The sequence below is a fragment of the Nomascus leucogenys genome, chromosome 9, assembly GCF_006542625.1.
Source record: "Nomascus leucogenys isolate Asia chromosome 9, Asia_NLE_v1, whole genome shotgun sequence".
Lineage (NCBI taxonomy): Eukaryota > Metazoa > Chordata > Mammalia > Primates > Hylobatidae > Nomascus > Nomascus leucogenys.
In genome coordinates, this window is record NC_044389.1 from 88,492,740 (window position 1) to 88,519,187 (window position 26,448).

The following is a 26,448-nucleotide window of genomic DNA, read 5'->3' on the forward strand; positions in this document are numbered from 1 at the left end:
GTAATGGGATTACTGGGTCAAATGGTATTTCTAGTTCTAGATCCTTGAGGAATCGCCACACTGTCTTCCACAATGGTTGAACTAATTTACACACCCACCAACAGTGTAAAAGTGTTCCTATTTTTCCACAGCCTCTCCAGCATCTGTTGTTTCCTGACTTTTTAATGATCACCATTCTAACTGGTGTGAGATGGTCTCATTGTGGTTTTGATTTGCATTTCTCTAATGACCAGTGATCATGAGCATTTTTTCATATGTCTGCTGGCTGCATAAATGTCTTCTTTTGAGAAGTGTCTGTTCATATCCTTTGCCCATTTTTTGATGGGGTTCTTGGCTTTTTTTCTTGTAAATTTGTTTAAGTTCTTTGTAGATTCTGGATATTAGCCCTTTGTCAGATGGACAGATTGCAAAAGTTTTCTCCCATTCTGTAGGTTGCCTGTTCACTCTGATGATAGATTCTTTTGCTGTGCAGAAGCGCTTTAGTTTAATTAGCTGCCATTTGCCAATTTTGGCTTTTGTTGCCATTGCTTTTGGTGTTTGACATGAAGTCTTTGCCCATGCCTATGTCCTGAATGGTATCCATCTTGAGTTGATTTTTGTATAAGGTGTAAGGATGGGGTCCAGTTTCAGTTTTCTGCATATGGCTAGCCAGTTATCCCAACACCATTTATTAAATAGGGAATCTTTTCCCCATTGCATGTGTGTCAGGTTTGTTAAAGATCAGATGGTTGTAGATGTGTGGTGTTATTTCTGAGGCCTCTGTTCTGTTCTATTGGTCTATATATCTGCTTTTGTACAGTACCATGCTGTTTTGGTTACTGTAGCCTTGTAGCAGAGTTTGAAGTCAGGAAGCGTGATGCCTCTAGCTTTGTTCTTCTTGCCCAGGATTGTGTTGGCTATGTGGGCTCTTTTTTGGTTCCATATGAAGTTTAAAGTAGTTTTTTCCAATTGTGTGAAGAAAGTCATTGCTAGCTTGATGGGGATAGCATTGAATCTATAAATTACTTTGGACAATAAGGCTATTTTCATGTTATTGATTCTTCCTATCTATGAGTGTGGAATGTTTTTCCATTGGTTTGTGTCCTCTCTTATTTCCTTGAAGCAGTGGTTTGTAGTTCTCTTTGAAAAAGTCCTTCACATCCCTTGTAAGTTGAATTCCTGGGTATTTTATTCTCTTAGTAGCAATTGTGAATGGGACTTCACTCATGATTTGGCTCTCTGTTTATGTGTTATTGGTGCATAGAAATGCTTGTGATTTTTGCACATTGATTTTGTATCCCAAGACTTTGCTGAAGTTGCTTATCAGCTTAAGGAGATTTTGGGCTGAGACGATGGGGTTTTCTAAATATACAATCATGTCATCTGCAAACAGTGACAATTTGACTTCCTCTCTTCCTATATGAATACCCTTTATTTTTTTCTCTTGTCTGACTGCCCTGTCCAGAACTTCCAACACTATGTGAATAGGAGTGGTGAAAGAGGGCATCCTTGTCTTGCACTGGTTTTCAAAGGGATTGCTTCCAGTTTTTGCCTGTTCAGTATGATTTTGGCTGTGGGTTTGTCCCAAATAGCTCTTATTATGTTGAGATACGTTCCATCAATACCTAGTTTATTGAGAGTTTTTAGCATGAAAGGCTGTTGAATTTTGTTGAAGACCTTTTCTGCATCTATTGAGATAATCATGTGGTTTTTGTCATTGGTTCTGTCTTACGATGTCTTATGACATCGAACTATCCCAACAATAACACAATGAAATTATCACTGCAGAAGAAGACTGAAAATTATAAAGTTCTTTATCTTATTAGTGGAGAAGAAAGTAGAGGGAATAAAATATGCATATTATGAAGCACTCTCTATAAGGTAAGGTCTAAGGACAACACTCATGACACCTTCAAGTTGAGAGCACATCTATCACTACTTAATGTACTGACATAAAACAAAATTATAGTGGATAGAAATGGCATAGATTCTAGTCTTCCAACAAAGAATTAATAACCTTGAGTAACTCACTGATCCACATTTAAGGATTGTTAGTAATAAGTATCAACTACACTTCAAGGAATACAGCATAGAATGTTATTACTTAAGAGAGAATTATAAAATATTAGAAATCTCTCAGGACTTTGTCATATAATTTATTTTGGTAAAGAGCTAAGTTCAATAATATTCTTTTACCACATTCTTGAAGTTATCCCTGGACAGCTGCTCTCTTTCTACTGCTTAGAATCATATTATTTCAGGTGTCCAATCCATCTTCCATACTACAGCCAGAATCATTTTTCTAAAATATAGATAGGATCATGTCATTTCTGTGCTTAAAACTTTCCAATTGCATATAAAATAATATGCAATTTCCTCAGCATATAATGCAAGGCCCCCATAACCATTCCTCTACCTATTTTACCAACTTTTATCACTACCACCAGTACCACCACCCCAGCCAATCCACTCCAGGTCTGTCTCTCTCAACCTATCCTCTATTAACATCCTATTTACAATAAGACAGCCATGAGCTTCACATATCCATGTTATCCTTATACTATTTTCTAAGCTGCCAATGCTTTCTCTCCATCCTACTACAGAGCTACACTATGTCTTATTTATTTTTATGGCCCCAGTGCATAATACTGTGCCTGTCATATAGCACTTATTAAACATGTAATCAGTGAGTAAACTCACATACGTCTCATAGAAAGTGGACACAATTTCCTGACCAGCAGTTCACACAATTTGTATGCTTCACATCTCAAAAACACTAAAGAAAGTTGGTGAGTTTTCTTATTGCTAAACATTATTGGATGTTTTCCAAAAATAATTATAATCTTGCCTTGCTTTTTTGTTCCAAACAGTATTTTTAACAAGTCCCACTTACTGCAGTTTAGTCTCACTGACACCATTAGTAATCTATACAATATTTTTGCATTATTTGTCCTTGTTATGATCCTTCTCATGTATTTAGCTGATTCACGCTTCAAACATCAAGATCACAAAAAACCCCTTTATGCTCCTAGCAGGTATTGAGGAAAAAAAGAGCCATTCTAAATATGCCAAGAGCATTATAATTCTCCTTAATAAGGCCTGCCTTCAAGTGAAATATTTTTATGAGAGCCTAACCTACTAGGGCTTCACCAGAGCCTAACTGACTATGGGAAACTTTAGACTCTGACAAGTAAGATCTTGAAATTATACTTGTCATTTAGTCACTTAAAAATCTCTAACAGTGCCTCAGCTTCTAAATCTAGCTGCCCCATAATATCTTAAGCATGTATCTAAAACTTAACTATCTTTGTCAGTACCATGCTCACTCATTTCCTAATTTGTTCCCATTCCCCACCTTGGTTAAAATATAAGGAATTCTTCCATACACTAAACATTCCACTGGATTCCAAATCCTGTTGATTCTATAGAGAAATTCTAAGAGGGAAGTTGAATTATCTAACTGAAAATATTAGAGAACTAATACACAAGGCAGTCAAGCGACTTACTAGGACAAGGGAGTAATACCGTATGTATTAATAATTAAGATAACTCAAGTTAGAAGTATGAGGCACACTTACAGATTACCACTGGATCATCTTTAAATAATTATGCATGAATATTGTGTTCTGGTACAAAGAAATAATAAACCACCAATAAGACTAGTTGTATACATATATAGAGATACACGTGTTTTATATATATAGATACACCCACTCCTAGAAGTCAACAGATATTTGAATAAATGAATATAATTTTAAACCACAATATTCTTAGTTAATGTCTAAGGAGAAAAGGATGGTACAATATGTTACTGGGCTCCAGATATAATTCACCCAGCCTTTCAACTCTGGTATATGTGCATGCAATTACTGGCACATTTTCCTAAACATCTATCATTTCTGTTGTTTAATACCTACAATGACATGAGAAATAAATAGGAAATGCAATACATTACTGATATATGGGTAAACTGTTTTCTATTCTTAACATAGTTGTCTTAATGAGTTAACAGTTGAGTAGGTAGATACTTTGAGGCAAAGTATCTGTACCTACTCTACCTATAGAGCAGGTATTTGCAGCAGCTTGGAAAATTTAGCACTAGGTCAGTTGCAGCCATCGTTTTCTCTCTTTCTTTTACACTTCACGGTGAATCAGAATAAAACAGGAGTCTTTGATTTTTGTGGTAAGTAGAACCTTGTTCAAGTTCAATAAGCAGTTTTCATATGATTGATAATTTGTACAGAAGGATTAAAATGGCTTGAAATTTTAAGTAATTAAATGTGCTTTCCTGTAATAAAAATATTCTAGTCATTCCCTCTATGCTATAAACATTCTGGTATATTATTTCTATAAATACTCTGGTATATTATTTCTCTTTTCTCCAATCTAGTCTATGTGTATGTGTCTATACATCTAGTATATGTGCGTGGGAAGAACACAACATGAGATTCACTCTCTTACCACAAAATTTTAAGTGCACAGCATATCATTAACTGTATATTAATTGTTGTACAGCAGATCCCTAGAAATTATATCTTGTATAACTTCATACTCACTGAACAACAACTTCCCATTTCCCACTACCCATGTTTAATCATGCTATTTCTGCTTCTATAATTCTGTTTTAGATGGCTCATATAAGTGGAATCATGTTGTATTTGTTCCTGTGACAAGAACTTACATTTTTTAAAAGATTCCATGATGATTCAAGAACACACCCTCATATGTTAATGGGAAGACTGAGACCTAGAGAAAGGAAAAGGATCACAACATTGTGAGCAGCAGCCTGGGTTCAGGAAGCACCCTTTCTTTCATTCTTTTTCTTTTTCCAACTTTAATTTTAGGTTCAAGGAGTACACGTATGGGTGTGTTATATGGGTAGGTTGCATGCTGCAGAGGTTTGGTGTATAGATTATTTCATTACCCAGGTAATTAGCATAGAACCCAACAGGTATTTTTTCGATCTTTTTCCTCCTCGCATCTTTCAGCCTCAAGTAGGCCCTGGTGTCTATTGTTCTTTTCTTTGTGTCCATGTGCACTCAATGTTTAGTTTCTACTTATAAGTGAGAACATGTGGTATTTGATTTTCTGTTCCTGCAACAGTATGTTAAAGATAATGGCTTCCAGCTCCATCCATGTTGCTGCAAAGGGCATGATCTCATTAATTTTATGACTGTATAGTATTCCATGGTGTATATGTATCAAATTTTCTTTATGCAGTCCACCATTGATGGGCATTTAGGTTGATTTTATGTCTTTGCTATTTTTGAATAGTGTTGTGATGAACATACACATGCATGTGTCTTTATGGCAGAATGATTTATAATCCTTTGGGTATATGCCTAGTAATGGGATTGCTGGGTTGAACGGAAGCTCTGTTTTAAGTTCTTTCAGAAATCTCCAGAGTGCTTTTGACAGTGGCTGAACTAGTTTACATTCCCACAGGCAGTGTATAAGGGTTTCCTTTTCTTTGCAACATCACCAGCAACTGTTATTTGTTGGCTTTTTAATCATAGCCATTCTGACTGGCATTAGATAGTATCTCATTGTGGTTTTGATTTGCATTTCTAATGATTAGTGATGTTGAACATTTTTTCATATGCTTGTTGGCCACACAGATGTCTTCTTTTGAGAAGTGTCTGTTCATGTACTTTTTACATTTTTAAAGGGGTCATTTGTTTTTTCCGTGTTGGTTTAAGTTGCTTTTAGACTCTGGATAGTAGACTTTTGTCAAATAAATAGTTTGCAAATATTTTCCCCCATTTTGTAGGTTGTCTGTTTACTCTGTTGATAGTTTCTTTTGCTGTGCAGAAGCTTAAAGAGCTTAATTAGGTCCCACTTGTCGATTTTTGTTTTTGTCGCAATTGCTCTTGAGGACTGAGTCATAAATACTTTCCCAAGGCCCAGGTCCAGAATGGTGTTTCCTAAGTTTTCTTCTAGAATTCTTATTGTTTGTGGTCTTATATTTAAATCTTTACTCCCTCTCGAGTTAATCTTCATATATGATGAAAGGAAGCGCTCCAGTTTCAATCTTCTGCATACAGCTAGCTAGCTATCCCAGCACCATTTACTGAATAGGGAATCCTTTCCTCATTGCTGATTTTTGTCAACTTTGTTGAAGATCAGATGGCTGTAGGTGTGTGGCTTTAATTCTGGGTTCTCTAACCCATTCCATTGATCTATGTGTATGTTTTTGTACCAGTACCATGCTGTTTTGTTTACTGTATCCTTGTAGTAGAGTTTGAAATTGGGTAGTGTGATGTCTCCAGCTTTATTCTTTTTGCTTAGGATTGCTTTGGTGATTCAGGCTCTTTTTTGGTTCCATATAAATTTTAGAATATTTTTTTCTAATTCTGTGATAAATGTTCTTGGTAGTTTGATAGGAATAGCACTGAATCTACAAATTTCTTTGGGCAATATGGCCATTTTAACAATATTGATTGTTCTGATGCATGAGCATGGAATGTTTTTCCATTTGTTTGTGTCATCTATGATTTCTTTTTTTTCCTTTTTTTCTTTTTTGAGATGCAGTCTTGCTCTGTCGCCCAGGCTGGAGTGCAGTGGCGCGATCTTGGCTCACTGAAACCTCTGCCTCCCAGGTTCAAGCTATTCTCTTGCCTCAGCCTCCTGAGTAGCCAGAATTACACATGCATGTCACCACACCCAACTAATTTTGTATTTTTAGTAGAGATGGGGTTTCAACATATTGATCAGGCTGGTCTCGAACTCCTGACCTTGTGATCTGCCCACTTCAGCCTCCCAAAGTGCTGGGATTACAGGCATGAGCTACTGTGCTCGGCCATCTATGATTTCTTTAAGCAGTGTTTCGTAGTTATTGTTGCAGAGATCTTTCACCTCCTTAGGGTAGATGTACTCTTAGGTAATGTATTTTTTTAATTGGCTATTGTAAGTGAGATTGTGTTCTTGATTGGGCTCTCAGCTTGGACACAGTGTACAGAAGTGCTACTGATTTATATATACTGATTTTTTATCCTAAAACTTGGCTAAAGTTTTCATCAAATCTAGGAGCTCTTGAGCAGAGGCTATGGGGATTTCTAGGCATAAAATCTTATCATTTGTGAAAAGAGACAGTTTGATTTCTTTTCTTCCTATTCAAATGCCTTTAATTTCTTTATCTTGCCTGACTGTTGTAACTAGGACTTCCAGTACCATGTGGAATAGGAGTGGTGAGAGTGGGCACATTGTCTTGTTTCAATTCTCAAGGGGAATATGCATCCAGTATTTGCCCATTCAGCCTCATGCCGGCTGTTGGTTTCTCACAGATGGTTCTTATTATTTCAAGGTATATTCTTTTGATGCCTTAAATCTCTCTCTTAAATTTAATACATTTTGGTCCTTACGTTCTTACTGCAATATCTGTCAGCAGTATATGTAGGGACATTTTAAACAGTTTCTGACTTTTAAAGGTTTTTGTGGTTAATTACTTTTAATCTACTTCAGAAGTGAAAAATGCTCTATAAATTTTGTTTTGCAAACCTAAGGCACATATAAACATTCAATAGTAAAGCAAATATAAACTTAATGCCATCATTGGTATCTTGAAACAAAATATGCTTAGTAACACTGACCTAAACTATAAGATAATTTTTGGACTGCTCAAAAAATTCAGAAAGCAGGAATCCTTTCACAAAGCAGAAACCCTTATCAACCATAAAACAAGCAGCTCTGCTATAGAGAAAGGCCTTCCTATCAGATTCTTGACAATTTGGGAACAGGTTTAAGATGTGTAAGTACTCAAATCTACTCTTAAATTTTCAAAATAAGTAGAAATTCTGATCACCTCTAACATTATTTTTCATTACAGTTCCCAATACGTACGAAATATTTCCTTTAAACTTTATAAAGTATTTACAAGTTGCAAAATTAGTTGTATGTTTCAAGAGCAACAATTAGGTTAGCGTTATGTGAATTCTTCTAGCTTCCTAGAATCGTTATAATTTCAGAGTCTTCATCAGTCATGCTACTGGCTGCTGTTTTCATGACCATTTATTAGCTTGGAGGTGATGTATTGTAATATCTGTTTTTAAATTTTCCCCTTTTCCATAAAATAATGCAGTATTTCCACCACAAACAAGACTGACGTAACCTGAGGTTTTAAAAGCAATTATTCATAAAGTTTTATTTCAGTGACTATACACCATGCCAATATAAACAAATTAACTACTTTCTCACTTATCCTTAACTAATTTTAAACTCACAAGACTTTAATATGCCATCTAGATTTTAATGTCTATATGTAATTTTTACAGATGGGTGGGGGAGAGAAGGACCACTGCTAAAACCTCCAAATTTAATTTCCATTTTGATTGTCCTTTTGCAATTCCAAGGTGTACTTAGAAATAGACATGCAGGGGTGTGGAGCCAAGATGGCCGAATAGGAAGAGCTCCGGTCTGCAGCTCCCAGCCTGAGCGACACAGAAGACGGGTAATTTCTGCATTTCTGTTTGAGGTGCCGGTTTCATCTCACTAGAGAGTGCCAAACAGTGGGTGCAGGACAGTTGGTGAAGCACACTCTGAGCGAGCCGAAGCAGGGCAAGGCATTGCCTCACTCGGGAAGCGCAAGGGGTCAGGGAGTTCCCTTTCCTAGTCAAAGAAAGGGGTAACAGGCGGCACCTGGAAAATCGGGTCAGTCCCACCCAATACTGCGCTTTTCCAACCAGCCTGGAAAACGGCACACCAGTAGATTGTGTCCCGCACCTGGCTTGGAGGGTCCTATGCCCACGGAGTCTCGGTGATTGCTAGCACAGCAGTCTGAGATCAAACTGCAAGGCGGCAGCGAGGCTGGGGGAGGGGCGCCCGCCATTGCCCAGGCTTGCTTAGGTAAACAAAGCAGCCAGGAAGCTCGAACTGAGTGGAGCCCACCACAGCTCAAGGAGGCCTGCCTGCCTCTGTAGGCTCCACCTCTGGGGGCAGGGCACAGACAAACAAAAATTCAGCAGGAACCTCTGCAGACTTAAATGTCCCTGTCTGACAGCTTTGAAGAGAGTAGTGGTTCTCCCAGCACGCAGCTGGAGATCTGAGAACGGACAGACTGCCTCCTAAAGTGGGTCCCTGACCCCCAAGCAGCCTAACTGGGAGGCACCCACAGTAGGGACAGACTGACACCTCACTCGGCCGGGTACTCCTCTGAGACAAAACTTCCAGAGGAACTATCAGACAGCTGAATTTGTGGTCTCACGAAAATCCGCTGTTCTGCAGCCACCGCTGCTGAAACCCAGCCAAACAGGGTCTGGAGTGCACCTCTAGCAAACTCCAACAGACCTGCAGCTGAGGGTCCTGTCTGGTAGAAGGAAAACTAACAAACAGAAAGGACATCCACACCAAAAACCCATCTGTACATCACCATCATCAAAGACCAAAAGTAGATAAAACCACAAAGATGGGGAAAAAACAGAGCAGAAAAACTGGAAACTCTAAAAAGCAGAGCACCTCTCCTCCTCCAAAGGAACGCAGTTCCTCACCAGCAACGGAACAAAGCTGGATGGAGAATGACTTTGACAAGTTGAGAGAAGAAGGCTTCAGACGATCAAACTACTCCAAGCTACGGGAGGAAATTCAAAACAATAGCAAAGAAGTTAAAAACTTTGAAAAAAAATTAGACGAATGGATAACTAGAATAACCAATGGAGAGAAAGGCTTAAAGGAGCTGATGGAGCTGAAAGCCAAGTATCGAGAACAACGCCAAGATTGCAGAAGCCTCGGTAGCTGATGCGATCAACTGGAAGAAAGGGTATTGCTGATGGAAGATGAAATGAATGAAATGAAGCGAGAAGGGAAGTTTAGAGAACAAAGAATAAAAAGAAATTAACAAAGCCTCCAAGAAATTTGGGACTATGTGAAAAGACCAAACCTATGTCTGATTGGTGTACGTGAAAATGACAGGGAGAATGGAACCAAGTTGGAAAACACTCAGCAAGACATTATCCAGGAGAACTTCCCCAATCCAGCAAGGCAGGACAACATTCAGATTCAGGAAATATACAGGACGCCACAAACATACTCCTCGAGAAGAGCAACTCCAAGACACATAATTTTCAGATTCACCGGAGTTGAAACGAAGGAAAAAATGTTAAGGGTGGCCAGAGAGAAAGGTCGGGTTACCCACAAAGGGAAGCCCATCAGACTAACAGCTGATCTCTTGGCAGAAACTCTACAAGCCAGAAGAGAGTGGGGGCCGATATTCAACATTCTTAAAGAAAAGAATTTTCAACCCAGAATTTCATATCCAGCCAAACTAAGCTTCATAAACAAAAAAAGGCAGGGGTTGCAATCCTAGTCTCTGATAAAATAGACTTTAAACTAACAAAGATGAAAAGAGACAAAGAAGGCCATTACATAATGGTAAAGGGATCAATTCAACAAGAAGCGCTAACTGTCCTAAATATATATGCACCCAACACAGGAGCACCCAGATTCATAAAGCAAGTCCTGAGTGATCTACAAAGGGACTTAAACTCCCACACAATAATAATGGGAGATTTTAACACCCCACTGTCAACATTAGACAGATCAACGAGACAGAAAGTTAACAAGGATATCCAGGAATTAAACTCAGCTCTGCGCAAAGTGGACCTAATAGACATCTACAGAACTCTCCACCCCAAATCAACAGAATATACATTTTTTTCAGCACCACACCACACCTACTCCAAAATTGACCACATAGTTGGAAGTAAAGCTCTCCTCAGCAAATGTAAAAGAACAGAAATTATAACAAACTGTCTCTCAGACCACAGTGCAATCAAACTAGAACTCAGGATTAAGAAACTCACTCAAAACCGCTCAACTACATGGAAACTGAACAACCTGCTCCTGAATGACTGTTGGGTACATAATGAAATGAAGGCAGAAATAAAGATGTTCTTTGAAACCAACGAGAACAAAGACACAACATACCAGAATCTCTGGGACACATTCAAAGCAGTGTGTAGAGGAAAATTTATAGCACTAAATGCCCACAAGAGAAAGCAGGAAAGATCCAAAATTGACACCCAAACATCACAATTAAAAGAACTAGAAAAGCAACAGCAAACACATTCAAAAGCTAGCAGAAGCCTAGAAATAACTAAAATCAGAGCAGAACTGAAGGAAATAGAGACACAAAAAACCCTTCAAAAAATTAATGAATCCAGGAGCTGGTTTTTTGAAAAAATCAACAAAATTGATAGACCGCTAGCAAGACGAATAAAGAAGAAAAGAGAGAAGAATCAAATAGACACAACAAAAAACGAAAAAGGGGATATCACCACTGATCCCACAGAAATACAATCTACCATCAGAGAATACTACAAACACCTCTATGCAAATAAACTAGAAAATCTAGAAGAAATGGATAAAATCCTCGACAAATACACCCTCCCAAGACTACACCAGGAAGAAGTTGAATCTCTGAATAGATCAATAACAGGCTCTGAAATTGTGGCAATAATCAATAGCTTACCAACCAAAAGGACTCCAGGACCTGATGGATTCACAGCCGAATTCTACCAGAGGTACAAGGAGGAACTGGTACCATTCCTTTTGAAACTATTCCAATCGATAGAAAAAGAGGGAATCCTCCCTGACACATTTTATGAAGCCAGCATCGTCCTGATACCAAAGCCTGGCAGAGACATAACCAAAAAAGAGAATTTCAGACCAATATCCTTGATGAACATTGATGCAAAAATCCTCAATAAAATACTGGCAAACTGAATCCAGCAGCACATCAAAAAGCTTATACACCATGATCAAGTGGGCTTCATCCCTGGGATGCAAGGCTGCTTCAACATACGCAAATCAATAAATGTAATCCAGCATATAAACAGAACCAAAGACAAAAACCACATGATTATCTCAATAGATACAGAAAAGGCCTTTGACAAAATTCAACAACCCTTCATGCTAAAAACTCTCAATAAATTAGGTATTGATGGGACATATCTCAAAATAATAAGAGCTATCTATGACAAACCCACAGCCAATATCATACTGAATGGGCAAAAACTGGAAGCATTCCCTTTGAAAACTGGCACAAGACAGGGATGCCCTCTCTCACCACTCCTATTCAACATAGTGCTGGAAGTTCTGGCCAGAGCAATCAGGCAGGAGAAGGAAATAAAGGGTATTCAATTAGGAAAAGAGGAAGTCAAATTGTCCCTGTTTGCAGATGACATGACTGTATATCTAGAAAACCCCATCGTCTCAGCCCAAAATCTCCTTAAGCTGATTAGCAACTTCAGCAAAGTCTCAGGATACAAAATCAATGTACAACAATCACAAGCATTCTTGTACACCAATCACAGACAAACAGAGAGCCAAATCATGAGTGAACTCCCATTCACAATTGCTTCAAAGAGAATAAAATACCTAGGAATCCAACTTACAAGGGATGTGAAGGACATCTTCAAGGAGAACTACAAACCACTGCTCAATGAAATAAAAGAGGATACAAACAAATGGAAGAACATTCCATGCTCATGGGTTGGAAGAATCAATATCATGAAAATGGCCATACTGCCCAAGGTAATTTATAGATTCAATGCCATCCCCATCAAGCTACCAATGACTTTCTTCACAGAATTGGAAAAAACTACTTTAAAGTTCATACGGAACCAAAAAAGAGGCCGCATCGCCAAGTCAATCCTAAGCCAAAAGAACAAAGCTGGAGGCATCACGCTACCTGACTTCAAACTACACTGCAAGGCTACAGTAACCAAAACAGCATGGTACTGGTACCACAACAGAGACATAGATCAATGGAACAGAACAGAGTCCTCAGAAATGATGCCGCATATCTACAACTATCTGATCTTTGACAAACCTGACAAAAACAAGAAATCGGGGAAGGATTCCCTATTTAATAAATGGTGCTGGGAAAACTGGCTAGCCATATGTAGAAAGCTGAAACTAGATCCCTTCCTTACACCTTTTACAAAAATTAATTCAAGATGGATTAAAGACTTAAATGTTAGACCTAAAACCATTAAAATCCTACAAGAAAACCTAGGCAATACCATTCAGGACATAGACCTGGGCAAGGACTTCATGTCTAAAACACCAAAAGCAATGGCAACAAAAGCCAAATTGACAAATGGGATCTAATTAAACTAAAGAGCTTCTGCACAGCAAAAGAAACTACCATCAGAGTGAACAGGCAACCTACAGAATGGGAGAAAATTTTTGCAACCTACTCATCTGACAAAGGGCTAATATCCACAATCTACAATGAACTCAAACAAATGTACAAGAAAAAAACAAACAACCGCATCAAAATGTGGGCAAAGGACATGAACAGACACTTCTCAAACGAAGACATTTATGCAGCAAAAAAACACATGAAAAAATGCTCATCATCACTGGCCATCAGAGAAATGCAAATCAAAACCACAGTGAGATACCACCTCACACCAGTTAGAATGGCCATCATTCAGAAGTCAGGAAACAACAGGTGCTGGAGAGGATGTGGAGAAACGGGAACACTTTTACACTGTTGGTGGGACTGTAAACCAGTTCAACCATTGTGGAAGTCAGTGTGGAGATTCCTCAGGAATCTAGAATTAGAAATACCATTTGAGCCAGCCATCCCATTACTGGGTATATACCCAAAGGACTATAAATCATGCTGCTATAAAGGCACATGCACACATATGTTTATTGCGGCACTATTCACAATAGGAAAGAGTTGGAACCAACCCAAATGTCCAACAACGATAGACTGGATTAAGAAAATGTGGTACATATACACCATGGAATACTATGCAGCCATAAAAAATGATGAGTTCATGTCCTTTGTAGGGACATGGATGAAACTGGAAAACATCATTCTCAGTAAACTATCGCAAGGACAAAAAACCAAGCACCGCATGTTCTCACTCATAGGTGGGAATTGAACAATGAGAACTCATGGACACAGGAAGGGGAACATCACACTCCGGGGACTGTTGTGGGGTGGGGGGAGGGGGAAGGGACAGCATTAGGAGATATACCTAATGCTAAATGACGAGTTAATGGGTGCAGCACACCAACATGGCACATGGATACATATGTAACAAACCTGCACATTGTGCACATGTACCCTAAAACCTAAAGTATGATTAAAAAAAAAAGGAAAAGAAATAGACATGCACTGAGCCGAAATCATGCCACTGCACTTCAGCTTGGGCAAGAGAGTGAGACTCCATCTCAAAAAAAAAGAAAAAGAAATAGACATGCATGAAGATCATGTAGCTACAAGCAGAAAATGGGAATAATTGATTCTGAGCTTCAGGTAAAGTGGCATCAATCTTACAGGCTTGACAATACAAAACTTTCACTGAACAACTGTGTACTACCGTTGCTCTACTGTTTCACAAATCATTTCTCTATCCCATATCTGGCTATAAGCCAGGGAGAAAAAATGATGGATAACTACTGGGAGCACTTATGTTAAGAATCCTTTGCTTCACTCATGATAGATCACCTTGAAAAAAATGTAGAGAGATCAGAAAGCTCTACAAATATTAGTATTAATTATGGCTTTCATGTTTTAGTACCTGATGTTATTTTAAATACTTATTTCATTACTTCAAAAATATTGAAAAAATATCTCAACAAATATATTTTTTAAAATCTTTAATGTGGCCTACAAGACGCTGCATGATCCTTCTTTGTCTACCTCTCCATTCACTTTTCTAGCCACTCCTCTCCACTTCCCCATTTGCTCCAACTTCCTTCAGCTGTTTAAGGCCTTTGAGCATTTTATGCCCTCTGTCTACAAGATTTTCCTCTCTTTCCACTCCCCACTCCGCAATATCACTTAAATAATTTTAAATATTATCTTAAGTATCATTTACTGAAGAAAAACTGCCTAACTCCCTGTTTTAAACTCCTATTGTTTTCTGCAGTGTTCAACACCATGATAACTATTTACCAAAGAGGTCCCAAATTAGTAGCCTACTGGCTATAATAAACTATTTGATTAGGGCTTATAGTTTCAAAAATCTAAGCCACTGTTTATAATGGAAAGATTACACATAAATATTACAGTAATCCTATTTAATTTATATTTATCCCTAGATGACAGTAAAAAACTATTGACTGAAAACCCAGATTGTTTTCCATTTATATACTTAAACATCTCTAAAATACTTTAAAATCTTTGGATATAAATGTAGTATACCTAAATTTACTTGGCAGCACTTTTGCTTTATTAAGATAAGTACTGAATAATGGAGAAGTTATAGTAGTCAACTGTCCACTCATCTGATGGTGATATCGAACCACAACACTGATATATGCTTTCTTTGCTTTGGTTAAGCATTTCATGAAAATATAACTGCTGCTTAGATGAATATGAACATTTGTTCTAGCTAAAACTTCACAATTATACTGTATCTCTGACTAAAATAAGTTTTACTTCAAGTAAACTCGAAGCCTTATTGTTTTAAGAGACCAAATAAATTCTCTCAAATTCTATGCTACATAAAATATAAGTGTGAAAATAAAATCAGAGGTCACCAGATTCTTGTCCTACTTACCCAACTACACGCAGAACACATTCAGTCTAAACATATGAAGAACTTTTTTTTTTTTTTTTTTTTGAGACAGAGTCTCGCTCGTCGCCCAGGCTGGAGTGCAGTGGCGCCATGTTGGCTCACTGCAAGCTCCGCCTCCCAGGTTCATGCCATTCTCCTGCCTCAGCCTCCCGAGTAGCTGGGACTACAGGCGACTGCCATCACGCCTGGCTAATTTTTTGTATTTTTAGTAGAGACAGAGTTTCACCATGTTAGCCAGATTGGTATGAAGAACTTTTAAGTACATCCAAAATTTTCTTACATAGTCAGCTCTCTCTATATCTGTGGGTTCTGCATCCATGGATTTAACCAATTGCTCAGTGAACATATTTGGGGAATAAAAATGAATGTCTATGTCTGTACTGAGCATGACGTTTTTTCTTGTCATTATTCCCTAAACAATACAGTATAACAACTATTTACATAGCATTTCCATTGTATTAGGCATTAAAAGTTATTGCGAGATGATCTGAAGTATAAAGGTGGATGTGCATAGGTTACATGCAAAGGGACTTGAGCATTTGTGGATTACAGTTTCTGCGGGGGGTCCTGAAACCAATCCCCCATCGATACTGGGGGATGACTGAACTTGTATTTCACTGTATATCTTGCTATAAAATGAAAATAGTATTATTCATATATACTTTTAACAGATAGAATGCTCATCAGTTAAAAATATCAAATTTGTGCCTACTGTGAACATTTGAACTTATTTATTTGAAGTTTATACTATTACTAATAAATAATATTTTGTTCAGGAATGAGGTAGCAATGTAAATGGGAAGGAAGAAGACATAGATAAGCTAGGCAGCTTTGAAAATATGTGGAAAATGTCATTCCTGTTCATCCAGTTAAGTGCTTTAAAACGACCTATCATCAGTGCATTGAGATGTTAGGAGCAGGGATGCTGGGACTGAATTTAAGACTTATTAATAGAAGATGAAATATCTTGGGTCTTTGCATGTAGGATAACCTATTTATAAACAAAACAGATTAATTATTTCATGGAAAGATGAATTTGCAGTAAGAGCAATTAAGCAAAGAAACCCAGTTGTACCAGCTGACACTACATCAACTAAATACATTTCGTTCCTATTTGAATAGCATGCTCTGAACAACATGAGTGTTTAATAAGGTTTGACAGATGTTATGATACAGCAACTAGAAAGGATAAAATTACCAGAATTTCATTTTTAAGGCCTAAAACAAGCAAGGTAACATCTCTTGAATGATCATTAGTAAGAATACTGTATAAATCCTTTCAGTTTTGAATTAATCGAGAAACTTTATTCTAATCTTGTACCATCTGTAAAGTAAACCCAAAGCAGGCAATTTTAAAGACATAGCATAAATTTTCCTAAGGAATTTAGAAATATGTCAGTCGACTGTAAAATACACAGTTGCATGTGTTTTTTTAATAGACAAGGAGAGTTGCCACTAATCTCCCTATAAAGTAAAAAAACAGATGCTTCACCAGTGTATAACAGGAGCATTTATGTATCGAATTGGAAAGGCAATAAATTTGCTTGATTTGAAAATGTACAATCAGCATTCCTAATATATGTATTTTTAGAACTGGCCAGAAAATGTATTTTAATCAATCATCTTATGTTTACTTTGGCAAGCTGGAAATGACAAGAAATCATCTGCAAAATATAAACAGTATTCCTAGTTTGCGAAACTAGCTTATTTATTACTGTTCAAAACAAAAAAATAGGTAACTTGATTTTCATAAAGAATTTCCTGTTAAAAAATTTGACCTAAACTATTTATTCATATAAGAAATAACTCACTTTAATTAAAATTTGATAAGTCAGAAAGCTGATGATAATAGTTTCAATTTTGAGGGAAGGGGGAATAAAAAGTTTTAAATAAATCCAAGGTATTTTTCTTATTATTTTCCCACAAATGATAATAAATTTCAACAGAGAGATGGTAAAGTACCAAGTACAGATCATCCATTAAACATAAAAATGAGGGCTGGCAGTAGGTTTCTTATTTTTCTTGAGAGTAATTACTAAAGACATAATCTTAAGGGACCTTCCTTTTGTTTTTTATTTGGTTTTCAGGCAAATTTGATTCTGAGATAATTTTAAGTGTGTTTATTATCAGCAGTAACTTGGGCCTGCCTGAAAATATGGAGAACAGCACAAGGGATGCAGTCAATAAAGTACTATGAATTTTTTTCACCTAAAAAAACCGAAGTTTCTGCAAAAATACAGATTTAGTTACATCCTAGGTAATGACATTAATTTCATCTTTTTAACCATAGCATCAAAGCTTAAACTATAGTTATCCATATTTCTACATTTAAGCATTCAACTCCTAGGTTTACAAACTCCTTATACTTGTGAATACTCTATATAGCTTAACATATTCTCCTGCATTGCATGACATAGATGATTTGTCCTCCCAAGAGGGTGGTATTTCCTTCTGTCAAACCGTTAAATTGTTAGCAAGCAGCTTTGGCTATGAGGCAACAAAGTTTCGTGAATTGTATCTTTGTATAAACATAGATTCTTAAACACCTTCCCAAGTGGCCTTTCTATACTTTTCATCACTGAAGATAAACAGCCCCTGTCCTAAGCAAAAGAGCAAATATGATATTGCCCCCGACTTCCTGGCATTTTACCCATTTAGTAGCATTACCAAGATGGAAGTAAATCACAGTGAACTGGTATGACCCAGATTTGTATTTACAATGCTGGGTCAGCAGAAGAGGCAGTATATGAGAGAAAGAATCCAGAGAGGATGATGAGGCCCAAACAGAAGAGATGCTGAAGGCCTGGATGGTTATTTTTGCCAATGGCTTACTTAAGAATGTGTCATTATTTCATAGTCAAATTTCATTTAATGGTTCCATTTATTTAGATCTATACCTGGTAAATCGGAGAAGAGAAGAATACACTCATTAAAGCCATTAGCCAATAGCCGGTCACGCAGCTGCTGAAGAATTGCTACTCCAATACAGAATGGGAAAGAGGAATTCCCAAGTAGTAAGGTATCCCAAAGGTGGAAAATTTTGTGTAGTGGAAATACATCTGTAAAACGATAAAAATACAAATAAATTTAAAAACCAGAATAATAACAATTAAAACAATAACAACTTACTTTACTAGTTCTATAATTATTACCTTATGGTCGAAAGTATTATTTAAGAGCTAATACTACCAAACTCTTTTTATGAAATCTTTATTTGGCTTTGCAAATTTATAGCTTTCTAAGGCATCTTAAAAAATTGATAATCAGACTGGCCAAACAGATAATATTTTTAACCCTATTAACCATTCATAATATTTCTTCCCAGAACTTTCCAGTTATATTATTCTCACAGATTTATTTATCTAGATGAACTTTAGTGTTGTGTTAGATACAGTAAAATGACATATCTATTACATTCTCTAAACAGCTGTTTTAATAAATTCCCACCAAAAATCCTATGAGCAACTTTCTATTTTTTGTAACTTCCTTTTTCTTATTAACAATACTGTGTATATCTTCCAGGCCAGTGCATAAATATCTACTTCAAATATTATTACAGTTACCATATAAACCATATTTTATTAGTAAGGATGTCCACTTTATTAATATTTGTAGCAAATTAAAGTATTACACAGTCACATAATCTGCTTAATTTCTAGAGGAATCCTAGTTTAAAAAATAAAAGTTATTGAAGAATCTCTGAAAATTAAGCCCGATTTGGTTGTAATAGTTGCCCTTTATAAACTTTATGTAAATATTATAGTTAATTTTTTTCAAAGGGGGGCAGAGTTTGTACAAATATCATGAAATGTACAATAGGTTTTTATTTTATAGAATTCTCACTTTCATATTCAGGGATCAGAACAACTGAAATTCTTTTCTACCTATTATGTTAGAAACACATAAAAATACTTACTAAATCTGCTCAATGTTATTGTAAATATAAAATATGGGGAGGCATCGGGCTGTCCTTTTGCTAATACAATATCAAAAAAACCGGGGGAAGTCATACTTACGAGTAAACATGGTAAGAAACCAAGGGATGGCATAGAGCTATGAGTGGAAAAAGGGGTACAGGGAATGGATAAAAAGGAAATAAAAGAGATAATTAGAATGATTACCAATAAACTAAATGGTAAATGTAAGTACTATGTTTTGGTCCATTTTATTGGTTAAAATAAAAGAGAATGTAGTGTTAAGTTTAGCCTAAAGCTGCCTCCTTAAATGTTTTAAGTTCGGCCTAAAGATTTCTCCATACATAGTGAACCATAATCTAACTGGATGTGTAAACAGATTGTAGCAAATGCTGAGCTGTAACCAATCTAGCTGTTTCGGTACCTCACTTTTGTTTTCCGTATGTCACTTTTCTTTTTCTGTCCACAAATCTTCCACCATGTGGCTATGCTGGAGTGTCTGAACCTCTTCTGGCTTGGGGGCTGCCAATTTATGAATTGGTCTTTCCTCAATTAAACTCTGTTAAATTTGTCAAAGGTTTTTCTTTTAACATAGGTAATTACAGTTATTACAAATACTCTATTATATAATGATACTATCCACATTACAAACGTAGATGACTCTTTTGCCAAAGATTATTCACAGAATGTCTTTATTTCACCAAAGGATAGACTCAAGACCATGGCCAATCCAAATGCAATGCTGGTATACTAATTTCAGGGGTATATTTTACTTTTCAGGTTTGTACAGAATATTTCTGAGATTTTAAAGATCCTTGTGTTAGTTAATTGACTGCATCAGGGGATACCTAGGTATCTGGTTAAATGTTGTGTGTGTGTGTGTGTGTGTGTGTGTGTGTGTGTGCGTGATGGTGTTTCCTGATAAGATCAGCATTTGAATCAGTGGACTCAGTAATCTGTCCTCTCCAGTGTGGGTAGGTATCATCTAATCAACTGAGAGCCTGAACAAAACAAAGGCAGAGGAAGGAGGAATGTGCCTCTTCTTTTTCTACCTCACTGCTTGAGCCGGAACATTTCATCTAATCTTCCCCCGCCTTTAGACTGGGATTTGTATCACCAGCTTCCTGGTTTTCAGACCTTTGGAATCAGAATTACAAAGGCCTCTAGACTCTCAATTACACCACTGGCTTTCCTGGGTGTCCAGCTTGCAAACAGCCTATTGTGGGATATCTCAGCCTCCATAAATGTGTGAGCCAATTACTCATAATAAATCTCCTCTATCTATGTTTATATATCTCCTATTGGTTCTCTCTAGAGAACCCTAATACAGTCCTCATAAATTTTGAGGTACTCTTAATTGTATTTTTAAGAATTAATTAGATACTTTTTAAATGTTCAAAATGTCTCAATAAAAGGTGTTATGAAGCATGTGCTTTTTGTTACCACTTTCTCAATTAACAGGATGCTTCATAACAGACTAAAAGTAATAAGATCTAATATTACCATTATTAATAATTTGACAAATTTATTCTTCTGTTTACTACCTAGAAAGATATACATACATACACACATATATAGCTATATATATAGTATATATCGTTCTATATACATATATATAAACATAAGCATTTTTAAATTTTAGAAGGTTTTGGAAGTGACAAATCATCCTTAATTCATAAAAGTAGAGTAAAAATCTCCTTTGTCAACAGCAAGTATCAAAAATCAACAATAATTTACAGAAAAACCTGAAAAAGCACTAATTTTATTTCACTTTATGAGTTAATACAGGCTGCTATTAAAGACTTCTTTACTACCTACAGGGTTAGTTTAAATAAATATTATTTCAGCACCTAGCAATTATGAATTTATGAGTAAAGGTACATATTGTCTTGGCATTTCACTCAATTGAGTATTTATTTATACTATCAAGATGCCAGTCAAGAACTTTATAAGTATATTAAAATCTAAGTACTACATGTGAAATAAAACCCACTCATCTCCACCATATCATCATTTTTTACAGGTTGATATTTAGATACATTTTTCTAGGGACAATATAAATGGAAAAAGGAAAAAGTACAAAGGTATATGACTTCACTGTAATGAGTAAGGATTGTAGAAAACAATAAAATATAAATTGTTCATTTTAATTTAAATTAAAAAATAAAGTCAGCAAAATTAGTTTCATTGCTATTATTCAACATCTCTTTTAAATACACGACATCAATATTACCTTCTCCCCTTTTGATGAAAGCTAATTGTCATTAAGAATCTTCTTCAAATTATTTCAGCAACTAGCTAACAGTGCCTTTCTCCCAAACTAGTCTTTGTAATTAGCTTCATCAAGATCTATGGAAGAATTCTGCTTCTGACCAAGGTGGCATTAACAGGAACCAGATTTACCTCCTGAACTGAAACACCTAAAAATCAGACCAAATATATAAAACAACAATTTGTACATCTTAGATATCAGGCAGCAGAGAGTGGTACCTGAGAGAGGAGAAACAAATGAAATGAACCCTAAAATTGCCCAATTTACTGCATGCAAAGAAGTTCCAGGCCACTGACAGGGAGGAAGAACCCAGAAAGAGCTTGGTGGTTGTCCTGAGCTGAATATGCAACGTAGGAAATCTGGGGAGATCAAGGTGGCTATAATCTTCAGGAGAGAGTCCTGGAAGATTCTGCCAGACAGAGAGATGCATAGAGCAAGCTCCAGAAGTCTGCTGAAGGTTCCCCTCAAATCTTTGCTAATTACTGAAGAGAGTGTGTGTATATATATATATATATGTGTGTGTGTGTGTGTTTGTGTGTGTATACACAGAAAACATATATCTGATTGTGTGTGTATATATATATATATATAAAATACAAAGTGGGGCAGAAACCACTTCAAATGATCAGAGTGAAAAAATACCAAGCTCATAAAATGCCAAGAATAGTTCATTTTTTCACTAACCAGAATGAAAACAACAACAAAACAAAACAAAACAAAAAAACACCCACAATGGTTATAAACAAGGCATTAGGGAGAGTAGTCAGAAGAGCATTGCTTTAGTAATGGAGGAAAATTATGCTCCAAAACCAAGCTGCTCTGGCCCCATTTAATAAACCTTAAAAGCAAGCCTTGAAAGGATCAAATTGTTTCAGTGTAACTTAACTGCACCCAACCACACTCATGGTCGCCCCCAAACTGCCTCTTTTTTCTACCAACACCATTATTATAGTCACTTAGGTAGAAAAATCTTAGGTATAAAAGTAAGTCTGATAGATACTATTTTTACAAGGTCTCTTCAGTCTTCTGTTTCTATCCATTCATACTGAACTGATCTTATTTTGGTTCTCATTCTTCTTTCATGCACTACTGCAAATGTTTCATAGTTGTTCAGTTTCTACCTGGTCCAATATTTCTTTTGGCCAAATTGATTTTTCTAAATATGCAACTGTGATGACATCATTCCCCTGCTCCACCACATCAATATGTTCCCACTGTATACCAAATTAAGTACAATTTTGTACTCATGCATTTAAGGCCACTGTGAATTGGTGAAAAAGCCAAGGACTTGGAGTCAGAAAACATACAACTGAGTTTTGACTCTGACGATTACTGGATACCATGCCTTGGTCAAGTCAGTTAACCTCTGTGAACCCCAGATCTTCGTTTTTGAAATAGGAAAACTAGTGTCTGTCTTAACTATGTCATAGAGATGGTGTGATGTGGAAATAATATATGTGAAAATGCTTTGTAAACAGTAACAACCTGCAAATTTAAAGTAGTATTATTATTAATATCAGTATAAGAAACGGTATCAGACTAAATTTCTTTGCACCTTACCACTTCCCTACATATGTTCTACTTGCTGCGAAGGCAGATTTACTATGATCTGAACACACTACTTTCCTAACGATGCACTTTGCATTTTCTTCTTTGAATGTTCTTTCCTGATCATTTCCATCAATCAAAGCTCTACAAGATTTTTCCAAGCCTGCCTCAAATGCCACTTGTTCTGTGAAAACATTTTTTGTATATTTTTGATACCTATTCCACTATGCTTTGTATCATATATAATATAGTTATATATAATTATGGTAATCATTTTTATATTATAATTACCTATCACAACATACTTGTACTATACTTAATTCTGGGTATATTCATTCACTCTTTCATTTACTCATGCTTGCTTTTGTTCATTTATTCAATATGAAATGCTTTGTGCTAAATGCCATGTGTCCTACTCTAGCAGAAGAGTCAGACATATGAACAGATACCTAAAATGCTTTGCTATTAAGTGCGACAATACAAGTTCTGGTATAAGATAATGGCAGCAAAGTTACAGGAGCTTATGGCCTTTCCTAACATATTCTCTGCAGGAGAATGATAGGATTCTTGTGAGTAAATGTTATTTTACTCAGTTATTCATTAATTCAATATTTACTAAGTGCCTAATACATGCCAGATCTGTGTTAGGTGATAGGCTATAGCAGTGAACAAAGCATAGTTCCAGGCTATAGGGAACTTACAATAAGAGCAGTAGACATTCATTAAATAGTCTCTCAACCCACTCCAATCAAGTTCTTGCCTCCACCTCACCACTGAAACTGTTCTTACCTTGGTCATCAATAATTTCTATGTCATTAAATCTAATTGCCAATTCTCAGTTGCAATCTTTCTTTACCAATCAGCAGGATTTGATATAGTTGACTATTCTCACTTCTTCAGAACACTTTTTTCCCTCCACTTGGCTTCCAAAAGACCACACTCACCTAGTTTTGTTCTTATCTTTCTGACTGCTCCTTATCCATCTCCTCTGTTGGTTCCTCTTCCTCTCTCTGACTCTCAACCTGGAGTGTCCCAGGTTCAGTTCTTAGATATATTTTCTTTTCTATTTTTCTCCAAATAACTGTGTAGTTTGAGGACCTTCATATTTCAGCTCCATCCCTAAACCTCTCCTACAAATTCTGAAACTGTATATCCAAATGCCTGTTATCTCCACTTGCATGTCTAACAGATATACACATCCTAAAAAGAGCTCCTGAAACTTGCTTCAAAATCTACACCTCCAAGTTATTTCCAAATCTCAGTTAGAAGCAACTCTACCCCCTTTCAATTGCTCAGGTACTTGACTCCTCTCTTCCTCACACACTGTATATTTGTCACCAGTAGTCCTGCTGGCTCTACCTTCAAAAGATATGCAGCATATAAAAACTTCCCACTACTTCCACTGCTAATATCTTGATTCAAGCCAACATTATCTCTTGCCTAGACTAATGCAATAGTCCACGACTAGTTTCCTAGATTCCATTCTTGTCCATCCTTGGATTTCTCTCAGCATAGCAGCCAGAATGACCTTGTTAAAATGTTTACATGAGACATCACTCCTCTGCTCAAAAGCATCGGTGGCTTTCCAACTCTAATAATAAAAGCCAAAGTCCTAATGATGATCAACAAAACTATGTAATATGGCCCTCTATTACCTATTTGACCTTATCTTTTTGTTCACTGTGCTCTAGTCACAATGGTCTGCTGGCTGCTCCTCCACATCTCTGATATGCCTTCACATCAGAGCTGTAGCAACTGCTGCTGCTTTTGCTTGGGTTGCCCTTTCCTTTACTTTCTTAAAGCATTTACTCATAAGTCAACTTTTCTGTGAGGTTTTCTTGGCTACCTTATTTCAAAATTCATGGCCAGGGGCAGTGGCTCACTCCCACAATCCCAGCACTTTGGGAGGCCGAAGTGGGAGGATGCTTGAGCCAAGAATTCAAGACCAGCCTGGGTAACATAGGGAGAACGCATATCTACAAAAAATTTAAAAAGTAGATGGGTGTGGTAGTGCATGCCTGCGGTCCCAGCTACTTGGGAGGCTGAGGAGGGAAGATTACTTGAGCCCAGGAGGTTGAGACTGCAATGAGCCATAATCACACCACTGCACTCCAACCTAGGTGACAGAGCAAGACCCTGTCTCAGAAATAAATAAATAATGAAAATTCAATCTCTCCTTTACCTGAGCACATAACATCCATACCTCTGCTTTAGCTTTTTTTTTTTAAATTAGAACTTACCACTACCTACCATATAATATATTTATCTTCATTATTGACTATTTACTCTAGAATATGATGTCAGAGATTTTTGTCTATCTCTTATTTTATTGCTGATATATTATCCACGGCATAGAAAAATGTCTGGCACATAATAGGCACACAAATATTTGTTGAAAGGATCAAATATTTGTTGAATGAATGAAAAACACAATGAAGATCAATGAAAGTGATAATTAAAAGATCTAAATAGTCATGAGATTATATACTTTCTTAAGAAGTTTTCAACAAATATGAAATAATGAGAAAATGAGTTAGTCCTTCCTTGCTTAATATTGGGGAAAAATCCTTCATATTAAATAGTGGGGTGTATTTAAAAAAATTAAACTTGAGATTTTGTTATATACCTATACTTTGACAATAATTATAAAAAATTATTTAAAATGAGCAAAACAAAGCTTATTCTAATGATATTTGAAAAGTAATAATTAGTTCAAGTTGAATAAATATCTTTAATATAACATATAACAGCTCCTAGTTGCTTACCAGAACCAGTTATCTCTTACCAATTAAGGATAATTAAGATTAATAAATAAGTAATGTACTCTGTGAGATGGTAATGTCTATTATTTTTTCTTTCTATATTTCTCCCTTTTAAAATCTTGATATTTTCATCTTAAATAATTACTCAGGATATTGGCACAGCTTCATAATATAGCCTGATACAAAAAAGACATCAAGATATAATAATTTTCAATACCAGGCAGGTGTTAATTAAAAAGAAAAGCAATTTAATATTAGAGATATTATTAGCTATTTCCTGATTTAATAGAAAATGAAGTCCAATGAAAAGAAATCATACATACTCTAAGTATTTTCTCCACATCATGAAATTATGTACAATTGATTTGGTGTAGTGCTATTCTACACAGTCAGCTAAGTAAATACTGCCCCCTAGCAATATCAAGCAAGAGTAGTGA

At 36.3% G+C, this 26,448-nt stretch overlaps 1 protein-coding gene across 2 annotated transcripts in view; it reads right to left on the reverse strand.

Moving 5' to 3' along the window:
• The window catches only part of TBCK (TBC1 domain containing kinase), a 262,615-nt gene that overhangs the window by 130,021 nt on the left and 106,146 nt on the right, over positions 1 to 26,448 (reverse strand). For both annotated transcript variants that reach the window (XM_030819188.1, XM_030819189.1), the window contains 2 exons: positions 19,532 to 19,568; positions 18,413 to 18,574 (listed from right to left, as the gene is read on the reverse strand). In XM_030819188.1, the coding sequence (XP_030675048.1) occupies positions 18,413 to 18,574; positions 19,532 to 19,568 (199 nt within the window). The remainder of the gene's footprint in view (positions 1 to 18,412; positions 18,575 to 19,531; positions 19,569 to 26,448) is intronic.